The following is a 22,065-nucleotide window of genomic DNA, read 5'->3' on the forward strand; positions in this document are numbered from 1 at the left end:
AAGTCTTAGTAGGGTATGAAATAAATCAACAAGAACCACTAACTATTCTGAGTTACTAATAAACCTCAGCAGGAAGAGATAGAGAAAGAAATGCCATTCAAAAGAACTACAAAATGTATAAACTATCTGGGCGTTCAACATTTGGATCACAGAGGTAGCCTATGAATAAAAACACAAAATGATTTATTAAAGAAGATAGAATCCTCTATTGCTCCAACATGAGCAGTATCCCAGTCACTCAGGACTTGATCTTCCTCATGACTGCTCTGAAGCTTTAACTCATTTCATTGTCTTATATGAGCAAGTTTCATCCTCCTTCAGCAGCCTAGAGCAAACAGTTCTGGGCTGCACTACCCAGGTGTTAACACCATGGTCAGGACCCAGCCCCCGAATAGAATGGGATCCCGAGGTGAAAACTCACCGAGGTGAGAACTCTTACAGGGAGAAACCAGAGTCTTGACACCTTGGGGATAGGGGAGGGGCTAAAAGGGAAGTCCTATAAAAGAGCCCAGTGTGTGAACTCCTGTCATTTTCTTGTTTGCTCAAGGAAAGAACTAGTGACATTTCCTGGGTTGACTCTTTTTGAAAAAAGGACTAGAAGGCCCGGGAGCATGGATGCCGAAATCTGCCTGGAAAGCCTCCGAGTGGATGCCCCCTGTCCCCTGTGCTTGGGCTATGTCAGGGAGCCAGTGATTCTCCAGTGTGGCCACACCTTCTGCCAAGAGTGTCTTCCCAGCTCCTGCAGGGAAATCTGCCCCCCTACAGCCTGCCCAGTGTGCAGGACAGCCATTGCCTTTGAAGACATGGGACCCGACAGGACGCTGCGGGATCTGACTGACATTAGCAAGATGCAGAGACCTCCCTTCCTGCAGGGCCTCGGGGATCTGCCCACCTGTGACCAGCATGGCCTAGAGCCCACCTTGTTCTGCGAGGAGGATCTCAGACCCTTGTGTGGATCCTGCTTTCTAACCACAGATCACCAGAAGCACCGAGTCGTTCTCCTGGAGGAGGCTGAAAGTCAGTGCACCGAGAAGCTCGAGGCTGCGTGCCAGACTTTAAGGACCAAGAAGAAAAGATTTCAGATGGAATTGCAATTGGAGACAATCAGAGAGGCGCAGTGGGCAAAGGACGGCCGCCTCCTCCAAGCCTTGGCTGTGTCTGAATATGAGAAAATGCGCCAGTTCTTGCGGGAGGAAGAGGAGATTCAACTGCAAACCTTAGGCCAGGAAGCAAGAGACAATGGGAAGAACCAGAAAAGCCCGTTTCGAAAGAACCTTCATCTGCTAATGAAGGCCAAGAAGCAGCCTGGACTCCAGGCTCAGAAGCAGGCGGCTAAGTCTGAGTGGGACAAACAGCTCCGGCTCTTGTCCGAGGAAAAGGAGCTCCACCTGCGGATGCTGGACCGAGAAGCCACAGACAACCTGGCAAAGTTTGCGGAGAGCAAGTCAAAAATGAAGCAGGAGATCCACAGGCTGGAGATGGCGATCTCCGAACTGGAGGAGAATTACGTGCGGCTTCCTGTGGAAATGCTCCAGGGGGCAAAAGGCGCGTTGGGAAGGAGTGAGGAGCTGCTTCTTCGGAACCCAGTGGGGGCTTCGCCGACATGGACCCTGCGCCCCGTCTCCGGAATGAGAGCGATGCTGCTGAGCTTCCACAGGCCTCTGCGTCTGGACCCTCAGACGGCCCATCCCCACCTGGCCCTCTCTGAAGATCTGCAGAGTGTGGAATACCGTTCTGTGCCCCAGGACGTCCCCGACAACCCCGAGAGATTCGACTCTGCGCTCTGCGTCTTGGCCGAGCAGAAGTTCTCTTCCGGGAGACACTACTGGGAGGTGGGGGTCGGGGAGCAAAGGGAGTGGGAAGTGGGCGTCTGTGAGGAGTCCATCAGAAGGAAGGGCGCTGGCGGCCACAAGGTTCCGGCGGACAGGCTGACCCTGGCGGCCTTCTCTTTTGACAGGGACTTTCACTTGTGGCATTCGAACCAAATTGTTCCTTCCTGCAAACCGGTCCAGACGCTGGGCATTTTCCTTGATTACGAAAGAGGACACATAGCATTTTACAATGCTGCAGATGCGACTCTGATCTATAGTCCCCCAGATAAGGCTTTTCAGGGTCCCCTTCTCCCTTGGTTCTCTCCTTGCTTTCCAAAGGGGAAAAACACCTCTGGATATCTGCACATCTGCCCCAGGAGGAACAGTGCTCAAGAAGATGATCGTGACTGAAATGGGATTTTTCAAATCCAAGCAACAAAACCACCTCTGAAGTGACTTTCCATTCATGGGAACCCATGTTGACTGTGTCAATAAAGTTATGTGTCGTTGTCAAAAGCCGAAACACCAATGAAACCTTTTTCAATTAAAAAGTTCATTCTCTAAAAATTACTTTTTGCATCAAAGTGTTTTAAATAAGTAGTTTTCTTCTTTTTATAGAAAAGAATCCTTACCTTTACTTTAATTTCAAGTTAATTGTCAATCGCTTTACATTTTTTCTGTCACTTGAACTCATTATTTCCCTTCCAAATATGTTTATTGCCCAACTAGAGGCAGTTTGGTACTGCGGCATTGGGAACTAATTGATAATAACACTGAAATATTTACTTGAAAAATATTTGGTTCTCAAGAGCAAACTAGATGCTTAGTAGGGGACCCTTAGCTTAAAGCTTGCTAGAACATATAGGTAGACGGCAGAAGACTCTGCAGAGAAATAATACAGTTCATAAAATCAGGAGATCTGGATGTAAATCCAAGACTGTGGCTTATGCTAAGTTACTTATCTTTTTTGTTTTGAGATGATCCCTCATTTGTAAAATAGAGCTCCTAATACTTGTACCACTTACTTTGCCAAATTTTTATGAGGAATATTTTTTAAAATGGAAAAGTATTACATAAATGTGAAAATCTACATTTTTTAATAAAAAATCTTTTTTTTACATCACCACAGTTTCTCACTGTTTCCCTTTCATCCTTTCAGAGATTCAACAAATACTATTTTTCAAATTAAAAAAAAAAGCCAGAACAATACTCTGAAAAAATCTCAAGGCATGTGCAATATGCAATATCTAGGGAAGGAGGGAGAGAGGGAAGGAAGGGAGGAAAGAGGAAAGTGTGGGTGGAAAGTAAGGAGGGAGGAAGGGAGAGGGAGAAAGAGAATGAGGGAAGGGAGGGATGAAGAGAGAGAGTGTAATGTCCAGCTAGCTCTCTGGAGGCCTCAGGATTAGTCAGAGTCAGGATCAGCAAAGTCTTTAGTCTTTAGGAGGAGAAGTAAAGGAGGTAGGCAAGCTGCCACATGGCTCATCAAAATGGATCCAGGATTCTGAAGCCTGAAATCTTCCTTGCTGACCTCGCTGTGGCAGAGAGCCTCCGACTCTCTTCCTCAGCTCTCCAATCCTTCCCTAGGATTACCTCACCACCACTTCTTCAGCAAGGGCCAATTGTGATGAGAGCCATTACATCACCATGTCATCTAAGTATATGTTTATAGAACCATTATCTCACATTGAGTAGATACTTAGCCTTAAGTATTCTATGGTTCTGGATTCAAGTACAGATTATCAGAGTTCCAGTCCTCTGCAATAGTTCCTGCCCTCTACAAGGGAGGAAGAGAGGAATGGGGGGAGGGAGGGAAGAATGAAAGCAGGAAGGGAAGAATAAAGGAAGGGAGGGAGGGAGCAATGAAGGAAGAGAAGAAAAAGGGAGGGAGGGAGGGAGGAGGGAAGAAAAGAGGAAGAGAAGAAGTTACTGAGCCACATTTAAAGAGCCCACCTTTACATTCCTATTCAGACATATATATATATATATATAGACATTCTCAGGGTCCCTTATCAATATCAGATTTGGATGAGGCTTGGGTGGGGCCTGTTTCTTTATTAGGATTAGAAATCAGAGAAGTTTGATTTGAGTATATGAGGCATAAGAAGGAAAATGACTTGACATAAAGGCTGCTGCAGTAACTCAAAATTTTATAGCTAAAGCTTCAAGCATTAACTGCTTGAAACAGGGCTAACATCAGTTAGAACAGTGGGAAAGTATAACTTTGTCTATTTTTGTCTGTATGTTTTAGAGGCATTATTACACTTAACCCAAGTGATTTCTAATATGGAAATCTATCATCATAATGACAACATCAAACAATATAAAGACTATAATATCATAGATATTGACCATAAGAAAGAACTCTTAAAGAGAAATGGTCTAGGAGGAACTGAGTTGGTAACTGTTCTTGAATGCCATTGTATTTTACATGTTAAGAATTTTTCCTTGTTCAAGATTCCTGTAAATGTTACCTCAAATTACCTTGAGCAATATTACATCAGGAGACATAAGGGATTATGTAAACACACATCACACACACACACACACACACACACACACACACACAGAATGAAAATTTATTTTAAACATTTTTTTTTGAGTGCCAGATTCTCTCCCATCTTTTAATCTCTTACCAACCTATCCAGAAGACAAACAATTTTTATACAGTACATGTAAAATCTTGCAAAACATTTTTATATTAATCATTTTGCAAAACAAAGCAAGCAAGAAAATTACATTTTAATTTACACTTGGACTTTTTCAGTTTTCTTTCTGATAGTGGATAGCACCTATGGAATTATCTTGGATCATTATGTTGATTAGAATAGCCAAATCTTTCACAATTGATCATTACAACATTGATGTTACTGTGTACAACGATCTCCGAATTCTTCTCACTTCACTTTATATCAGTTCATAAAAATTTTGTGATATTTTCCTGAAACTATCCCCTCTCATCTTTTCTTATAGTAAAGTATCTTATAACAATCTTATGTCTCAGCTTCTGTTCATGAGCATCCCCTCAATTTCTAAGTCTTTGTCATCATAAAAAGAACTGCTATAAATATTTTTGTATAAACAGATCCTTTTCCTTTTTTTTTGATCTCTTTAGTTTATGGACCTTGTAGTAGTATTGCTGGATCATAAGATATGTCATTTTATAGCTCTTTGGGTTGAATTTCAGATTGTTCTCCAGAATAGCTAAATCAGTTCACTACTCCACCAACAATTCATTAATGTATTTGTTTCCCTTCATCCCTCATAGGAGACTGTTAATACAAATCTTTGTTTGAGCCTTGTTCTGATTAATAATACAAACTAAAAGAAATTTCAACAAAAGGAGTTGATTATAGGTAATAAAGGCAGCAGTATAGAGTATGGTGAGGAATTCAAACTGTGAACTGCTTTAATAGGATTAAACAATTTTCATATAAGGAAAAGACAATTCTGATGGGTATATTTTTTTCTCTCTCAATAGTGTTTTTTCAATTACAAGTAATTAGAATTTCAACATTCATTTTTGTAAGATTTTTTTTTCCAAATTTTTTCTTTTTCCCTTTTTTACTTATCATCTCCCTAAGACAGCAAGCAATCTGATATGGATTATATGTGCACAATTATGTTAAATACATTTCCATATTTATCATGTTGTGAAAGAAAAATCAGAACAAAAGGGAAAAATCACAAAGAAAAAAAAAGCAAACCAAAAAAAGATGAAAATAGTATGCTTCAATTCTCATACAAAGTCCATAGTTCTCTCTCTGGACGCAGATGACATTTTCCATCACAAGTCTGTTGGATTTGTCTTGGATCACTATATTGCTAAGAAAAGCTAAGCCTGTCATAGTTGATCAATACACAATCTTGCTGTTTGTACAATGTACAAAATATGTACAATGTTCTCTTGGTTCTGCTCACTTCATTCAGCATCAATTCAGGCTCTGAATTCAGCTCCTTTTCAGGTTCTTCTGAAATCAGCCTGTGCATCATTTCTTACATTCATATAGGTTATTTTTTTTCTTTTGCAGGGCATTTGGAGTTAAGTGACTTAGTCAAGGTCATCCAGCTTGTAAATATTAAGTGTCTGAAGCTGAATTTGAACTCTGGTCCTCCTGACTTCAGGGCTGATGCTCTGTCTACTGCACTGTCTAGTTGCCCCTATAGGTATACATTTCAATGAAATGTGGTTAGTGCTATCTCATCTCCTCCCCAAGTATATATAATTTTGAAGGAGGAGGATAGGGGAGCATGGGTTTTGCCATCTTAAGTAGGGTAGCTGCCATGCTATTGTTGTTCAGTCCAATCTCACCATACATGAAATTTTCTTAGGAAAGTCACTGGAATCATTTGTCATTTCCTTCTCCAGCATAATAAGGCAAACAGGGTGGTTTGCCCAGGATCACACAGCTAGTAAATGTCTACAGCTAGATTTGAACTCAGGTCTTTCTCACTCTAGACCCAGTATTCTGTCCACTAAGCTAATCCTCAAAATCTAAAGTTAAAAATGGAATCATTTAGACTAATTCAGCACAAACAAACACCTCTCTTAGTTATGATGACTTGGATATAAATTAATGATAAATTGAATAACTGGTTCTAGCAGAGTTGAACTTATATAATGGTACATAGCTATTAGCGTTTTTTATTCTTCTTTAAAACAAGTTGAGAATATAATTCCTTCTCTTCTCTTTAGACTTTAGATGTGGAACACAATATATGCTATTAGACTCTGTAGATTTATTGGTTACTTCTGCTGGATTGCTTTTTTCCTTCTTTCTTTTTAAATTTAAATGGGTTATTACTAACTGGGGAGTAGAGGGAAGAGGAATATATTAAGAAATGAAGGTATTGTTAAAATAAATGAAGACAATGAAAATTAAGGATAGATTGATGAGCAATAGGCCAGCATAGGACAACAACAATCTGGAAAGAGTTAAATACAGGAAAGCTGCTAAGTGCAGAGAGAGTCTATAAGCATCACTGGCCAGCAAAGAGTATGTCAGTTCTTCATCCTCGCTGATTATGCATGAAGAAATAATCCAGTATTGAAGAGAATTGCCAGAAATAAGGTGAGCTGCAGAATTCTGGGTGTTCCATGAAATTAAAAAAAAAGTATAAAAGCAGAGGTTTTAGCAAAAAGCAGCCTGATGATCATAAAATGGAGGTTCCAAAGTTAAGAGAAGGGAACAGTTATAAGCAGAATTGAGTGAGATGGAGATAAGACTATCAAAAAAGGACAGGAAAGAGGTTTTCATTTGGACAAATGGTGACCACATCCTAGGAATGTGGAGAGGCAGAAGTTTGCTAACCTTGGGGCAGAGGAAATGCCAGTCAATCAGAACTGACTTTAAACAACAACAGGGAACTGAATGGTCAATGAGATTCTGGTTGGTGTGATAAAAGAGATTCCTAAACACTGGCGTGACTCTCTTTTGCCTTCTGCATCACAGGTGTTAAGAGTGACTGGGGATAGAAATACAGTAAATGAAACCAATCCCTATTTGAAAAACAAGATACCAGTCTGACCATTATACAATTTTTACTTTATTAGAAGCATCTGACATAGCCATTAAATCAAGTCTCCCCTAATACAAGGATAGAACCAGATCTAAATGAATTATTTAAAAAAGTACCAACTAAAAATCTTTAACCTTCAGCCCTGGGGCAATAAGTTGTTGCCTTATCACCAATAATCTCTTTGTAACTTGAAGGAACCTCTCTGTATCATAGGTTCTTTTTCATTCTCCAACGAATGCCATAGGGTCCAGAATTTAAGGTCCGAATGGATATTTTTGCTTAGTTTTTGTAGCAAATAGAAAAGTTGGACTCATTTGGAGATGTGAGCATTTTAACTGTTGCTCTACAACTACACTTTTGAGGGGGCAAATTGAGCAGAAAACTTTGTGGAAGATAAAAATTAGAAACCATTTGGATATGAATATAGTCTCACAAAGGTTAGCCAAACAGAGGAATTGCCTCAAGGTGCATCCCAGATGGTAAGCTAAGAATGCAGGGAACCAGGACAGCACAAAAGCCAATACCAGTTGCCAATACTCAGATTAACGAGTCTGCCCATAATCAGATAATCAACAAGTATTTAGTAAGTGTCTACTATATGCTAGGCACTCTGCTAAATGCTGAGGATACAAAAAAAGACAAAAGACACTATCTTCTTTCAAATAACTCACATATGCAATCAATATGCAAGCACTATGTACAAACAGGCCAAATACAGGATAAATTGGAGAGAATTCATCGAGGAAAGGCACTAGTATTAAGAGGGTTGGGGAAAGGCTTCATGTAAAAAGTAGAATTTTAGGTAGGACTTGAAAGAAGTCAAGGAAGTCAATAAGTGGAAATAAGGGGGGAAAGAATTTCAGGCATGGCAGGGTGGGGAAAATATCCAATGAAAATGCACCATCAGAAGAAATGTTCCTCACATGAGGAACATCAAGGAAATCAGTCTAACTGAATCGCAGAGGCCTTTATATTTGTTCTTGAAAGTGTTTGGAAGCCACTGGACTTTATTGAAGAGAGAAATATCTTTCCCCACTTCTCATTTTACATTAAATTTGCCAGAATAATGGATAGTTAGTTTCTTTTTGAAGCTAAGGGCTCATATAATAAATATTTGGAGACTATAATTTTCTTTAAGATGTCTTCCAATCTTTTTAATGTACTAGGCTACCCTTCCAGTTAAAAGAGAGCTAGGTTTGGTGAGTTTTGAGGTCAGCAACAACTTACCACAAATAATATGAATGTATCTGAAAGCCAATCATCACCTTCTGCAAATGGTACAGTGGATTATTCCTTAATTCTAGCATTCTGGTGACAGCAAAATGGAGACAGACAGGAAAGCAATGAGTGATATACCCAGTGTTCTCACTACAGTAACTTTGACAATCCTGCCAAGCTCTCAGTTTGTCTAATAAAAAGTAGAATCTCCAAGACATTACACAGGTTAGCAGATTAGCAGTTCATCCCATTCATCCCTAAACAAATTAATTTCTTTTCATCCCATTCATCCCTAAACAAATTAATTTCTTTTCAAATTCTTTAATTTTTCTCTAAATGCCTATACACTCATATTGTAAGGATTACTTGGATTCCTTTCCACAGCCACAGCTTTTGCAAATTCAGCCCTCAAGGTACTTTTAAAGTCAGCACTCTTACTCAATCCCTTTTGCCTTCAGTTCCTCCTTAACTCGTTTCAGATAGTTGGGATCCGGGTAACCAAACCTGCAAAGGAATAAAGATGTTTAGACTCAGAGACTCCCTCTTTCAACTGATAACTCTTCAAATACTTGAACGCAGCTATCTCGTCCTCTCTTTCCAACCCCTTTTCTTCAGATCTGAAGGCTTTTAATCAACCTTCATTTTTCTTGTTGGATGCACTATAACTTATCCACATCCTTCTTAAAATGGGGTACTCAGGATCAGTGCAGAGAATTCAAATATAGCCTGAAGAGGTTACCATATAGCCAGACTCTAGTCTCTTTTGTCTTGAAAACTATGCCTCTCTTAATGTAGGGAATTAATATGAGGGATTGAGAAAAATATGGAGAAATATGTATGAAGTATTGCAGACTGAAATAAACAGGATATAAAAAGAATATATACAGTGAAACAATGAAAACAGAAAAAGATCTAAATAAAATGAAAGTGAATTTTCTGTATAAATTTCTATATCATTAATTACAATTAATTAACCAAACAAAGACTAAAGGAGAGAAGAGGAATATGTACCTATTTCCATATTCTGGAGAGACTGGGAAAAAGGAACACAATTTGAGCATGAAATGTATATGCTATCAGGTCTAGTCAAAGTATAGGTTGGTTTTGGTAAATTTTAATGTTTTTTGAAATTTTTGTTCAGAAGGCTTGCTTTGTAAGAGAGGAGGTAGAGAAAATAAATATCATGTGAAAACAAAGATAATAAATCTTAAATTTTTTAAAAAGGGAAATATCCCTTACTTTTCTGGCCCACCAACCGGTTGAGTTTTATGGTGTATATCATTCCAAGTGATCACATCGTTCGTTCCTAATGTCCGAGACTGTCCTATTGTGAAAATCAACTTTTGTTCAAAAGCTCTTTGGAGGAGTTTCAAAACCTGCTGTCCTTCTTCATTATCCGGCAAATAAGCCATCCGGTATGTTCCTTTGTAGGATCTTCCTGGGTGGGGATGATCTTCCTATGTGGAGAAGTCAAGCAAACATTAAGAAGAAAAAAAAAAGTGTGAATTTACAAATTTCTGTACAAAGGTATAGCACTTGTGGAAAGAAACCCAATGTTTTCTTTTGTTTTAGTAATAGGTTTGTAATTTCACTGATATATTGGTCCTATGGTAGTGGTATGAGGGAAGAATGATCTAGCTCTACATGACTAGATCTACATGGTACCTGTTCTGATTATTGTCTTCAAAAAGTTGCCTGAAGGCAGTAAGAGGTTGTGACTTGTTCAGGGTAGGTCACACAGTTAATTTGGGTCAGAAGCTGGATTTGAATCAGGTCTCAGTCTCAGAGTCTGACTCTCTACTACTTATTTTTATATAAGGTAGCCCTCATTGTGAAAGTCCTTGCTATGGCACAAGTAACTGTAAAATTTAATTCAATTTAACAAACATTTACCAAATGCCTACTGTGTAAAAAGCATAGTGCAAGACAATGGAGGGCACATAAATAAAGAAAAATTTTCTGTTCAAAAGAACCTAACTAATTAGATATTTTCTCAGTACATGCTCCATAGATCATAGGTTATAAAGGAAAAATTTCATTATGACTCATCAAGTTTAAAGACTGACTTTTTAATGAATAAATAAATGAAACTGAGCCAACTCAGATTTTCATCCCAAATAAATATTTCCCAGTCTCCTTCTAAGGAACTCTAGTGGATGGGGCCTTAGGATAAATAACTTCCAGGCTTCAATTTCTCTGTCAATCAAATGGAAGAGAATCATATTTCCTCAGTCCATTGAGATTTATGAATATGGGAAGAAAGGAAAGGTAAGAGATAGCACAGTGTATTAGAACAGATAATTCAATTGTGCAGAGATATATCTATTGAAAGTCTCCTTAACATTTCCGGCAAATCTGAGCTCTCTCTCTAGAATTTTAGTGGTCTGAAAATTGGATGGAGGTTTATCTATAATTATGAAAACTGAATTTGAGAAATACAGAGAAATGAAACTTAAATCAGAAAATTGAAATCTAAGGATTAGGAGGTTAGGACAGGGAATGAGGGAAAAAATAAAAGAGGAAAATGCAATCAGGGGTAAGAAATTCAGATTTATGAAAAGAAAAGGATGATGTAATTAGGGTAAAAATTTAGATTAAAAGTTAAAGGGGGAGAACTACTTACACCTGGGGGAGAAGATGTAATTATTCAATCAAAGGAGGAGATCTAGACTCACATGGGGAGAATTAGACTCTTCAGATAGGATAGTACTCAGCCAATAGGGAACTGAAGTAAGGATTGAACTACTTTTAAATAAGGTGAATGCCAGGTGAGGAGTGATGATATAATCAGGAGTGGAGATTCACACTCACATGGAAAGAGTTACACATTCTTGATAGGTTGTGACCTCTGATACTCAGTCAATGAGGAATCAAGGGAGGAACTTATATTTGGGTATAAAAAAGAGGACAGACATTGATTCCAGGAGTTTCTATTCTATAGAACACCCACATCTGCAGCTGTGTAATTAAAAATTTAAACTTACCCTCCCAGGTTTATTGAGTAGGGAGAAAAATATGAATAGACCTTTTGGGGAAGGTCAATTTGTTTGTTAATGGAGGATTGACTAGAGTAAAGATTTGAGGCAGGGAAATCAAATATTAGGTTATGGGAATAGGAATTATCAGCTTCTTTCCATCTTTACCCAAAATATACTTTGTACATGTAAGGGTGGTATCCTAAGTCTTTGTCTTGTCTTATTATTGTACAAAAAAAGTACCAAATAAATGAATGTAGCACAACTTTTGGCACCCAGTCAGTACTTAATAATACTGTTTCATTCATTTGTTTGTTGACATGAAATCTTACATTCTGTCTATTCTTCCATTTTTAACATATCCTTATTCCCATACCTCCATCTCAAAGCCCAACTTCACTCCAACTTACACTTGTAGAACATTAGAGTTGGATTTTTTTCATATCATTACATTCCTTGTTCCTATCTTGATCACTTTTTGAGGGAGGGACAAGTAGAGATCTAAGCAATCTTGAAGAATATGGGAAGTAGAAAGATGAAAACTAGGGAGAAATAGCTTGTAGTCTTGATGGCATTAGCAGGCCTGTCCCATAAACATTTTGTATAAAGTTTTCTATTAATTTATAACACAATGTGAAGAATAGATTTTAAAAGATACAAAAATCCCTAGGTAATCAAAATACTGAAATCCAACACAAAGTTTCAAAAAACATGAGGGATAAGTGTGCTGAAGAATTGTTGGATATTCAAGGTATGAAGTTTCAAGCCCCAGGTTTCTGCATCTGGGCACTGATTTCTGCTTGCCAAATCTTACTTCTGTCCACTAAAATGACTGAGTCAATTTATCTCTATCTTTATCTAAGGATAGAAAGTATTCTCTGATTCCAGTGGTATAGAGAACTACCCCATGAGGAAATGCCCTCTCCTAACTCAGGCTGGCACATTCTCTGCAAATCATAACCTTAAAGAGTTGCCCATCAGCAGGATGATTTCAGAAAGGCCTGAAAAGACTTACATGAACTGATGCTAAGTGAAGTAAGTAGAACCAAGAGAACATTGTATACAGCAACAAAATTATATGTGATCATTTGTGATGGACTTGGCTCTTTTCAACAATGAGGTGACTCAGGCCAATTCCAATAGACTTGTGATGGAGAGTACCATTTGCATCCGAAAGGGGACATAGAGTCTGAATGTGGATCACTCCATAATATTTTCACCTTTTTTATTGTTGTTTGCTTGCTTTTTTCTTTCTCATTTTTTCCTTTTGGATCTGATATTTCTTGTGCAGCATGATAATTGTGGGAATACACATTGAAGAACTGCACATGTTTAACCTATATTGGATTATTGGATGTCTAGGGAAGGGGATGGGGGGAAAGGAGAGAGAAAATCTTGGAACACAAGGTTTTGCAAGGGTGAACGTTGAAAACTATCTTTGCATATATTTTGAAAATAAAAAGCTGTTATTTAAAAAAATAAAAATAGTTCCAAAAAGTGGGGTTGTCTAGACAACTGAAAAATAATGTGACTTGCACAGGCTCACACAATCAGTATGTATTAGAATGGGACTTGAACCCAGGTCCTCTTGGCTCCAAGATGGATTCTCTGTCCACAGTGTCATACTGCTTCTCTACATCTATAGCTAATTTATGTTTTGGGTACTAATAATTATGCATGTCTATGCATGTATACATACACACATACAAATACATCCATGAACCTCCTAACCATCTGGACTGGAAGGAGTCAGAAAGTCTTGGGCTCAATTAATTACTCAGATGGTTATTAGCTGTGTAATTCTAGCCAAATCTCTTAAGTTGTCTTTGTCTCATTTTTCTTATCTACAAAAAGGACATAATACCTACTTCTCATGATTGTTGTGAGGGTCAAATGAGATATTATTTATAAAGTGCTTGCAAATCTTAAAAGTACAATAGAAGCACTAATTATTATTTTTACCTAGTTATATGAAATACCTCAAAAATTGCTGATGAGAGACCACATCAATTTCATACTTTATAGCATGGGGTACTCTTTTGCATGATAAACCTGCACAAAATTTCCCATAATCAACCCAACTTTTCCTTACCGTTTGTATGCCTCCCTTCATATCATAACAAATCTCAATTGTGCCATATGACTCATAACCTGGAAGTGAAAAAGACCTATAAAATACGTTCATTGTTCCATGTGGTTGATTTCCTTTCACAATGCCATAGGAAGTCTGGCATACAGGACACACTGGCTTATGTTTCATGGCTTTTCCAATACAAGGGCTACAGAACTCATGCTTGCACTTTGGAAGGACTTCTTTGTGGTGAATGATTTCCAGACAGATGGCACAGTTCTTTTCTTTTTCCTCTTTTTCTAAATCCTCATAGCTAGGCAATCCCTTGGAAGGAAGAATTGCCTCGAAATTACCACCATTTTTCTCCCAAATGGATTTGGAGTCTTTATTCCAAGTCCTTTCAGGGGAGAGAGCTGGTCTCTGCTGAGCAGGACCTTCAATACTAAAATATCTCTTTATATATTCCATTGCTTCTGCAAGATACCTGGGCAAACCAGTCAATGTCAATTCTTGTTCATTCCACTCCAAGTTTACATGGGGGTGCTTCTTTTCAAAGTCTTTAAAGAATGTCTTTTTAGATGAATATTTTCTCTCTTTGTCTAAAGGTTTTAGAATAACTACCTCTTTGACAATCTGAGTTGAGATCATCTGAAAGAAATCAATGAAATATTCATAAGCATGTGCAGAGAGATTCAGGCTTTTGTCTTTTGGTTTAAATACAATGAGGGTTTTCCCAGTTTGGGGGTTGTTCATCAGTTCCATTGCTGTGTCAAATTTTTTTTCTATTTCTGTAATTTCTTGGTACAGAAGACATATATCAGCAGTATCTACCTCAATTCCATTCTCCATCATGTTATGGGAAACCATTATTTCCACTGGTTGTTTGTGAGAAAAGTTTCCTTCAATGAAAAGTTTAGCTTCTAAAATATCCCTTGTGTTTCCCTGGAGAATTAAGGTCATTCCTTCAGCTTTAATATAGAGGTTTTTAAATATGTTGGTCAGTCTGCTTTGGACTTCAAGAGCCAGCTTATTATCTGTGAAATAAACACTCTGACAGGTGACATTCTGTATTTCCTTCTGAAATGCTGTAGTAAAAGCTTCTTGAGCTGCCATTCTGTCCTCAGACTTGCTTGTCTCAAAATCTAAATAAACATTGCCTGTAGGACATGCCAAAGTACTTTTGATATGTACTTTGTGCTCTTTTTCTATTCTGTCTAGAGTCGCAGCAAAGACATGTTTAAAATACTCATACAAATGTGAAGGAACTGAGATGTAGTTTGACTCTTCCATTCTGTGTTTGAAGTCTGAATGAAGAATAAGACTGTCCCAGTCATTTGGTTTCATTGTCTCGATTTTTCTTGCTGAGGCTGAGTGAGGAAAATCTTTCTGGTCATTTCCCAGAATCCCCTTACTTAAAAATTGATAAATTTTTTCAATATCTTGGAAGTTACCACTCAATTTCTCAGTTCCATCATGGTCTTGCTCTATTTTGAGATTTGGGCAGAAGTTAATAATTTTCTCCCTTTGTTCCTTGGAAAGGTTGAAGTTCAGCTGGGCCTCCACATGACAAAATATCTGAAAGTTACAAAGACCAAATAAAATCACAAGGTTATAAGTGTGATAAGTCTAGATATCTAGACTTTATAGAATTAGATCTGTAACAAATTCTGTCCTTGACTCCTCCCACTGTCTTGATTCTGTGCTTCATTTTGGGTTCTACTTACATGTCTTAATAGCCATACTAATGATAATGCACTGAAATAAGTGATGGAGTTTGGGAGAGGAGGGGATGATCCTGGTAATGGAGAGAACCAATGTCCCAAAATCAAGACACTAAGCCCTAGGCTAGATTTTATTACCAACCAGCTATGTGCCTTAGACCAATCATGTCAGCTCCCTAAATCCTGGTTCCATCATCTGAGAAATAAACATGATAATGATGGTGATTATGATAATAATAATATTTATCTAGCACTTTAATGTTTGCAAAGCTCTTTACATGTTATCCCATTTGACACTTACAACAATTTAATGAAGTGAGTGCCATTATTATCTACATTTTATAGTTGAGGAAACTGAGACACAGCAGATAGAATACTGGAATTGGAGCCAAGAAGACTTGAGTTCAAACCCAGTCTCAGATATTTAACTGTATGACCTTGGACAAATCACTCAGCCTTCCTCAGCCTCAGTTTTTTCACCTGCAGACTGGGAGTAATAACCTCACTTAGTTGTCCCAAAAATAAAGTAAGATAATACATAAAGTGCTTCACAAACTTCAGTCTGTTTACGTAAATGCTGGTGTTCTGTGGTCTCTCAGCTAGTAAGTTAGTGTAAGGCTTTGATTCTTGAAGTCCTCTTTTGACTACTGAACTAACACCAAGTTCAATACGCTATCATACCTAGAAGAATTGTAAGGAATTTGGAATACAGTGTGCGTTGGATGCCAGATTTCCTATGGTATCATGAAAAGGAATCAGCCGGATGGAACAATGGCTACCTCTGACCAGACTTCTTCACTTTCAGTTATAATTTATTTGGCACACTGAAATTAATTATGATGTGTGCTGGGGCATAGAGATGCTAAGGAAGCTTTATGCGGGTTTATCACGGCAAAAATAACCTGCTACAATAGAGGTATTATACAAGATCACAAGACCATAAATTTAGAGTTGAAAAAGACCTTGCAGATCTAGCTTATAATATCTCTCATTATACAGATGAGATGACTGAGGGCCAGATAAGTTAAGGTCTTGAAAATAGTAAATGTTAGAGGAAGGATTTGAATCTAAGCCCTTTGACCATACCCTTTTTGTATCTACAATCTTTAAAAAAAACTAAAAATGAACTTACTGATAACTTTATTTTTACATCACTTTGATTTCCCAATACCTCCCTTCTGCCCTACTTAGAGTATAATCTCTTGTAACAAAGGAGAAAAAAAGTAGCTTAGCAAAACTGACAAATGCATCCAAAAATTCATTTTGCTATTATTTGACTCTTACTATTTCCCATGTCAGAGAAACTGGAACCTAAAATATACATGCTTACTTGATTGGGAGGAGGAAAAGAAATAAAGAAGACAAAAGATAGGAGAGAGAGGAAAAAGGAGAGAGATTTTTGTAAATTATGCAAGTTAATACAAACTTGGTAAAATATGAATGTCATTGCAAAGAAGGAAAGACATTTCTAGATGAGGTAAATGAAAAAAGATTCTCTAATCACCGTCTTCCCTTCTCCCTCACCTTTTCAATGAAGGAATCAGAGGAGCTAAAAGCACCTTCTTCTTCTGGGAGCTTCTCATCTAGAAATTTCTTTGGGATCGACTGAGTCTGGGAGGAAAGCTGGCTTATTATCTCCAAAGTGTTCTTGTCTCCTGAGTTTTCATTTGTTTCTAGGAAGATTTTCACATGTGACGTAGGACTGATCTCCACAGTGTGATCTCCTTTTGCTATCACTCTTTCCTTGGCTTAGAAAAACAGAAAAAGGAAAGATAAATAATTGAGTTTCAGAATACGTTCCCTCAAAATTTAATATGAGAATTTATTAGAAAACCAAAGATTCCCCCAAACATGGGATCACTTTTAGAACTGAAAGAAATCTGTGCTCTGCTCTCCCTTCCCCAAACTCATCTGGATCTTAGAGACTGTCTGAATTGGAATGCAGCAAGGCAGTGACAAGGGAGGTGCCAAAGCCAACAGTTTCTAATGTTCCATGTTCCATGTTGCTTCTTAATTGAAAATTTTTTTACATTCTTTTTGATACCAAAGGCAAATTGCAATGTCATTTGAATACTCCATATAAGCTCTGAGTATCTTTATCTAAATTCCCCCCATCCCAAAAGAGTAGCCATATCAAAAAATGTACATTTCTTTCTGCACTTTGAAAACATCTCCTGTCTGTCAGAAAATAAATAAGTTCACCATATGTCTTTTGGGGATATGGCTGATCATTGCATAAATCAGAGTTCTTAAGTTTTTCAATGTTGTTTTTCTTTATAATATTGATGCTCTTATGTAATGTGTTCTGATTCTACTTAGTTCCTTCTTCATTAGTTCATTCTCTGAAATCATCTCTTTCATCATTACAACACAATTAATGTTTTATTTTATTCATATGGCACAAAGTATTTAGTCATTCCTAAGTTGATGGGCATTCTCTTAGATTCTAGTTCTTTGCTTTTCTTTTTCCACCTTTAATTCCCCTCACATTTATGATCAGAAAGTTGTTTAGTTTGATATATATTAATGCCAAATTCTTTATTTATACATACACATATATTGATCCTTTTATTTGTTTCAAACAAAGATAAAGTTGATCTAATGCGTATGCTGCCTACTTCTTCCTCTATATTCCAACTTTGGGGGAAAGTAAGTTCTATTTCTTGTTTCCTCCTTTCTACACTGGTCTATTCTTCTTTCTCTTCCTTCTCTTTCCTCTATTAGAACACAATGGAACCAATCTACCCGTAGAAGCCTCTATTTTTGTTTTATTTATTTCCCTCAATACTCTCTGAAAGCATTAAAGTTCTAAAAGGTCACCCCCCCCCAATTAGAATATTAGTACTGAATCATTATGTAGTTCTTTCTAATTACTCAAATAAATTTATCTTTCTTTGTTTCTCTGAATTCTTGTGTTTGTATTTCAAAAATCCTACTCAGTGTTAGTCCTTCCATCAGAAATGCTTGAAAGTTTTCCTTTTGATTAAAGAGACATTTTTTCCTGTGTAGAATTACGCTCAATTTCCAAGGGTAAGTTATTTTTGATTGATAATCTATCTCTTTTACCTTTTGAAATATTGTAGAAAATGCTCATTTATATTAGAATTTTCCAGATCCTATGTCATCCTAACTGTTGTTCCTTGGTGATCTGCCACTTTGATGTGGTATTGATATTTCTGTTGATATTAACACTTAATGTGGGAGTTCTGGATTTGTGTTCTAACATTTCTCTGACTTTTCATTTTGGTGTTCCTTTGAGGAAATTAAGGTGAGATCTTTCTATTTTCACTTTACCCTCTCATTCTAATAGATCTATAATAATAATATAATATATAATGTTATATAATAATAATATAATATAATAAGATTCACTCATATCTTGAACTTAGTGTCCAGTGTTTTCTTTTGATCAGGCCTTCCTGACTGCAGGAAGCTCTATCCACTCTGCCACCTTCAGTTTTCTCATCTTTAAAATGAGGAGTCTGGACTAAATGTCCTTTCCAGCCCTAAAGCCTTTGATGTTCTTCTAATAACAAAAAAGTTGCCCAACTCTGCTCCAGTAGGACAGTGGGGACTCTGGCAAAAGGGAGGGAATAAAAGGGAAGGAATTAAGAATCTCAGGAGAGTAACCAGTCAGTTCTTGCCTTTTTAAAGTGGCACAGTGGACATAACTTTATATGTGGCGTCAGGAAGATCTGAGTTCAAATGAAGGCTCATACACTTAGCTTATGTGATCCTGAGTTACTCACTCAATCACTATCTCCCTCAATTTCCTTAATTGTAAAACGAGTTTAATAAAAGCACTTACTTGACGGTTTTTTGTTTCGTTTTCGTTTTGTTTTTGTTTGTTTTTGTGAGGATTAAATAAAGAAATATTTGTTAAGTTTAGCACAGTTTCTGGAACATAGTAGGATTTATATAAATGCAAGCTTTTATCATCATTATTAACTCAAATCCTGTTTCCCAGTGCCCTTCTCCTGACTCAGGGTAGGGTTTCACTCTGGTGCCCTCTCCCAGGTCACTCCCATCTCCTCGCGCTGCCTTGCCTCTTATGCTGGTCTCAGTTCAGTTGCTCCACTCAATCCCCTTCTCCTCACCTTGTTTTTCCAGAAATTCTACCCAGTAAGTGCCTTCGGTGGGGCCGACTTTGACCGTGCACTCGCCTCCCCCAGACTTCCGCGGACTCTGGAAATATTTTTGCAATTTCTTCTCCAGTCCAGAACAGTTCTCGGGCACCCGCACCAGAACCCGGTACTGCGGGCTGTGGACAGCGGAGTCAGTGGCCATCGAGGCAGAATCTGTACTCTTGAGCGGAGGAACCGGGGCTGCGATGTCTGTCCTGGGTTTGGGGGAAGATAACCCGGGAGCAGAGAGAGGGGAGAGGAAACGGCGCTATCAATTCCCTACCCTCAGCTCTCTTCAGAGACTGCCTGCAAACTTTCAGTTTCGCTTCCTGGAAAAGCCCTTCCTATTCTCAGCCTCGACTAGGCTAAGGGTGGAGGGAGAATAAAAAAAAAAAAAAAAAAACAAAAACACGTTTATTTCTCTTGCACCATGACCAGCCCCCAGCTCTCTTTGGGGATTCTAGCTCTCTAACCTGGATAGCTGGGGTAGGGCTGTAACATTTACAGAAAACTTGAAACGAAGAAAAGCACCAATATGTTTTTTTCTTAAAAAAAAAAAAAAAAAAGGTGTCTTTAGAGCACACACGAATATTCTGGATTCCTTCTCATCCAGCAAATAGTTATCCTTCGACTGACATCAAAGTGATGGGAACACAGATCACTTTTCATCTGTTCTTGCTTTAATTTGGAAATTAACTTCGAAGTCATTTATTCTAAGAGTTCTTTCTTAACCTGGTGTCTAGAGATTGTGGTTTCGTGTATAAATTTCTCTGGGACTCGAGAAATTGGTTTTTGGGAAAAAAGGGGTTGGGGGTAACTATTTTAACATAATTGCCTTTCTTTGTAATGCTTCATATTTTATTTTATGTAAACAAAAATTATTCTGAGAAGAGATCAATAGTGTTTTAACAGTCTGCCAAAGAGTTTCATGAAAGAAAAAAAAAAGTTAAGAAATCCTGATCTGATCCAGCAATTTACAAAAGAGGCAACTTGAGTCTTATATAGGTTAAGTGGCTCATTCAAAGTCCGAAAAGGATTAAGGAACACAGTCAGGATTCAAAGCCAGAAAGTCAAATCTTAGCTAAAACCAGTGGTGTGGAGACAGCTGAAACAGTTCAGAATTTCCAGTATCAAAATTGGCAAGCAATGCAGAAGACATCTTTATTTTTTAGTTTGTTTAGTTGGTTGTCTAGACTTAGAAAGTGATAGAGTTAACGTTAATAATGCAAGTGAAACTTAGTTTGTTGTGGTTTTCTGACAGCACCTCCCAGCATTTAGCCCTCATTCTAATTACACAAAACAATTGGATGACTAGGAGTTGCATGGAATAACATGACAACCAGAGCCAGAAAATTCACATTTGGCCTCAGACACTAGCTGTATGACCTTGGGTCAGTCCCTTAATCCTGTTTACCTCAGTTTTTTTATTTGTAAAATGAGCTGGTGAAGGAAATGGCAAATTAAGAAAATTTCAAATGCAGTCACAAAGAAAGGGGCATAACTGAACAACCACTCCACAATACTTGTTCCATATCTTGGGCCTGAGTGAAAGGTGGGAAGAATGCATTATCTGTAAAAGTAAATGAAAACTAATGCTTCTTTTCACTCTCATCTGGTCAAAAGGAAAAGAATATATCCACCAAACCTTAGAAAAGGCTATTAAGGACAATATATAGTATTCATGTAGTGCTTTAAGGTTTACAAAGCACCTTACAAATATCTTAATTTATCTCAATTCTCACAACAATTCAGTAAGTAGGTACTTGTAATCCCGTTTCACAGGTGAAGAAATTGACAAAGATTAAGTGACTTGCCCAGGTTTTATAAGTATTGAAGGTGATATTTGAATTCAGATCTTCCTGACTCTAGATCCAGTGCTCCACTGTGCCTCCTAGCTGTCTAGCTTTCATGTACAAAGATTTTTATATTTTCATTTCTCACTGTGATTTTCCAGGACCAGAAAAACACACTAAGAAGTAAACATGTGAAAATCTTTGAACTATACACACATACACATATAATATATATGTGATATGTTCAATATATTATATACATGCATTACCTATGGATGGTGCATATCATATCTGTGTATATATGCATGTACATGTGTATATATTGTAAGTTTCCTCCATATAGACACACACACACACACACACATATATATACACACAGATCTCTATGCAGAATGCAGAACACTCATAGATTTACTTGTCCAACCCTAACCTCTCTTCCTTATTCCAGTCATGAATTACCAACAGTCTTTCAGACATCACAGACTGTAGGCTCACCTTGTACACATCTTAAACTCAACATGTCCAAAATATCTCATATTCTCTCCTCCCATCCTTTCTCTTTTTATAACTCTTATTACTAGAAAGGGCTTCACCATACTCCCAGTCACCCAGGTTTGCAACATAGATATCATCATTATCTCTTCCCTCTCTCTTTCCACCCTGATATCTAATTAGTTGCCAAGTCTTGTCCTTTGTTCCTTCCAAGCATTTTTCATTTAGGGTCTCTTCTTACACTGCTACTACCCTGGTGAAAGCCCTCATCACCACATACCTGGACTGCTGCAATAATCTGCTCTCTTTGTCTCAAGTATTTCTGTTTTGCACTTAGCTGTCG

The 22,065-nt window shown here is 37.7% G+C and overlaps 2 protein-coding genes across 2 annotated transcripts; one reads left to right on the forward strand and one right to left on the reverse strand.

The window, feature by feature from the left end:
• Positions 1–611: 611 nt before the first annotated feature.
• On the forward strand, positions 612–2,222 carry LOC127557198 (probable E3 ubiquitin-protein ligase TRIML1). Its single transcript, XM_051990614.1, has one exon. The coding sequence runs from the start codon at positions 612–614 to the stop codon at positions 2,220–2,222; it is 1,611 nt and encodes a 536-aa protein (XP_051846574.1).
• Positions 2,223–7,333: 5,111 nt separating this feature from the next.
• DTX3L (deltex E3 ubiquitin ligase 3L) lies at positions 7,334–19,825 on the reverse strand. Its single transcript, XM_051985402.1, has 5 exons — positions 19,411–19,825; positions 16,838–17,061; positions 13,614–15,167; positions 9,786–10,003; positions 7,334–9,050 (listed from the first exon to the last, which is right to left on the reverse strand). Exons 1-5 carry the CDS (start codon positions 19,598–19,600, stop codon positions 8,981–8,983), a joined length of 2,256 nt encoding a protein of 751 aa, XP_051841362.1. The 5' UTR covers positions 19,601–19,825; the 3' UTR covers positions 7,334–8,980.
• Positions 19,826–22,065: the final 2,240 nt, after the last annotated feature.

This window comes from Antechinus flavipes, chromosome 3 (assembly GCF_016432865.1).
Source record: "Antechinus flavipes isolate AdamAnt ecotype Samford, QLD, Australia chromosome 3, AdamAnt_v2, whole genome shotgun sequence".
Lineage (NCBI taxonomy): Eukaryota > Metazoa > Chordata > Mammalia > Dasyuromorphia > Dasyuridae > Antechinus > Antechinus flavipes.

Coding starts and splice junctions, on each gene's coding strand:
- DTX3L (XM_051985402.1), bottom strand. CDS start 19,600: ATGGCCACTGACTCCGCTGTCCACAGCCCGCAGTACCGGGTTCTGGTG. Junction 17,062..19,410: donor AGAATTTCTGGAAAAACAAG/GTGAGGAGAAGG, acceptor TGTTTTTCTAAG/CCAAGGAAAGAGTGATAGCA. Junction 15,168..16,837: donor CTGATTCCTTCATTGAAAAG/GTGAGGGAGAAG, acceptor TGTAACTTTCAG/ATATTTTGTCATGTGGAGGC.
- LOC127557198 (XM_051990614.1), top strand. CDS start 612: ATGGATGCCGAAATCTGCCTGGAAAGCCTCCGAGTGGATGCCCCCTGT.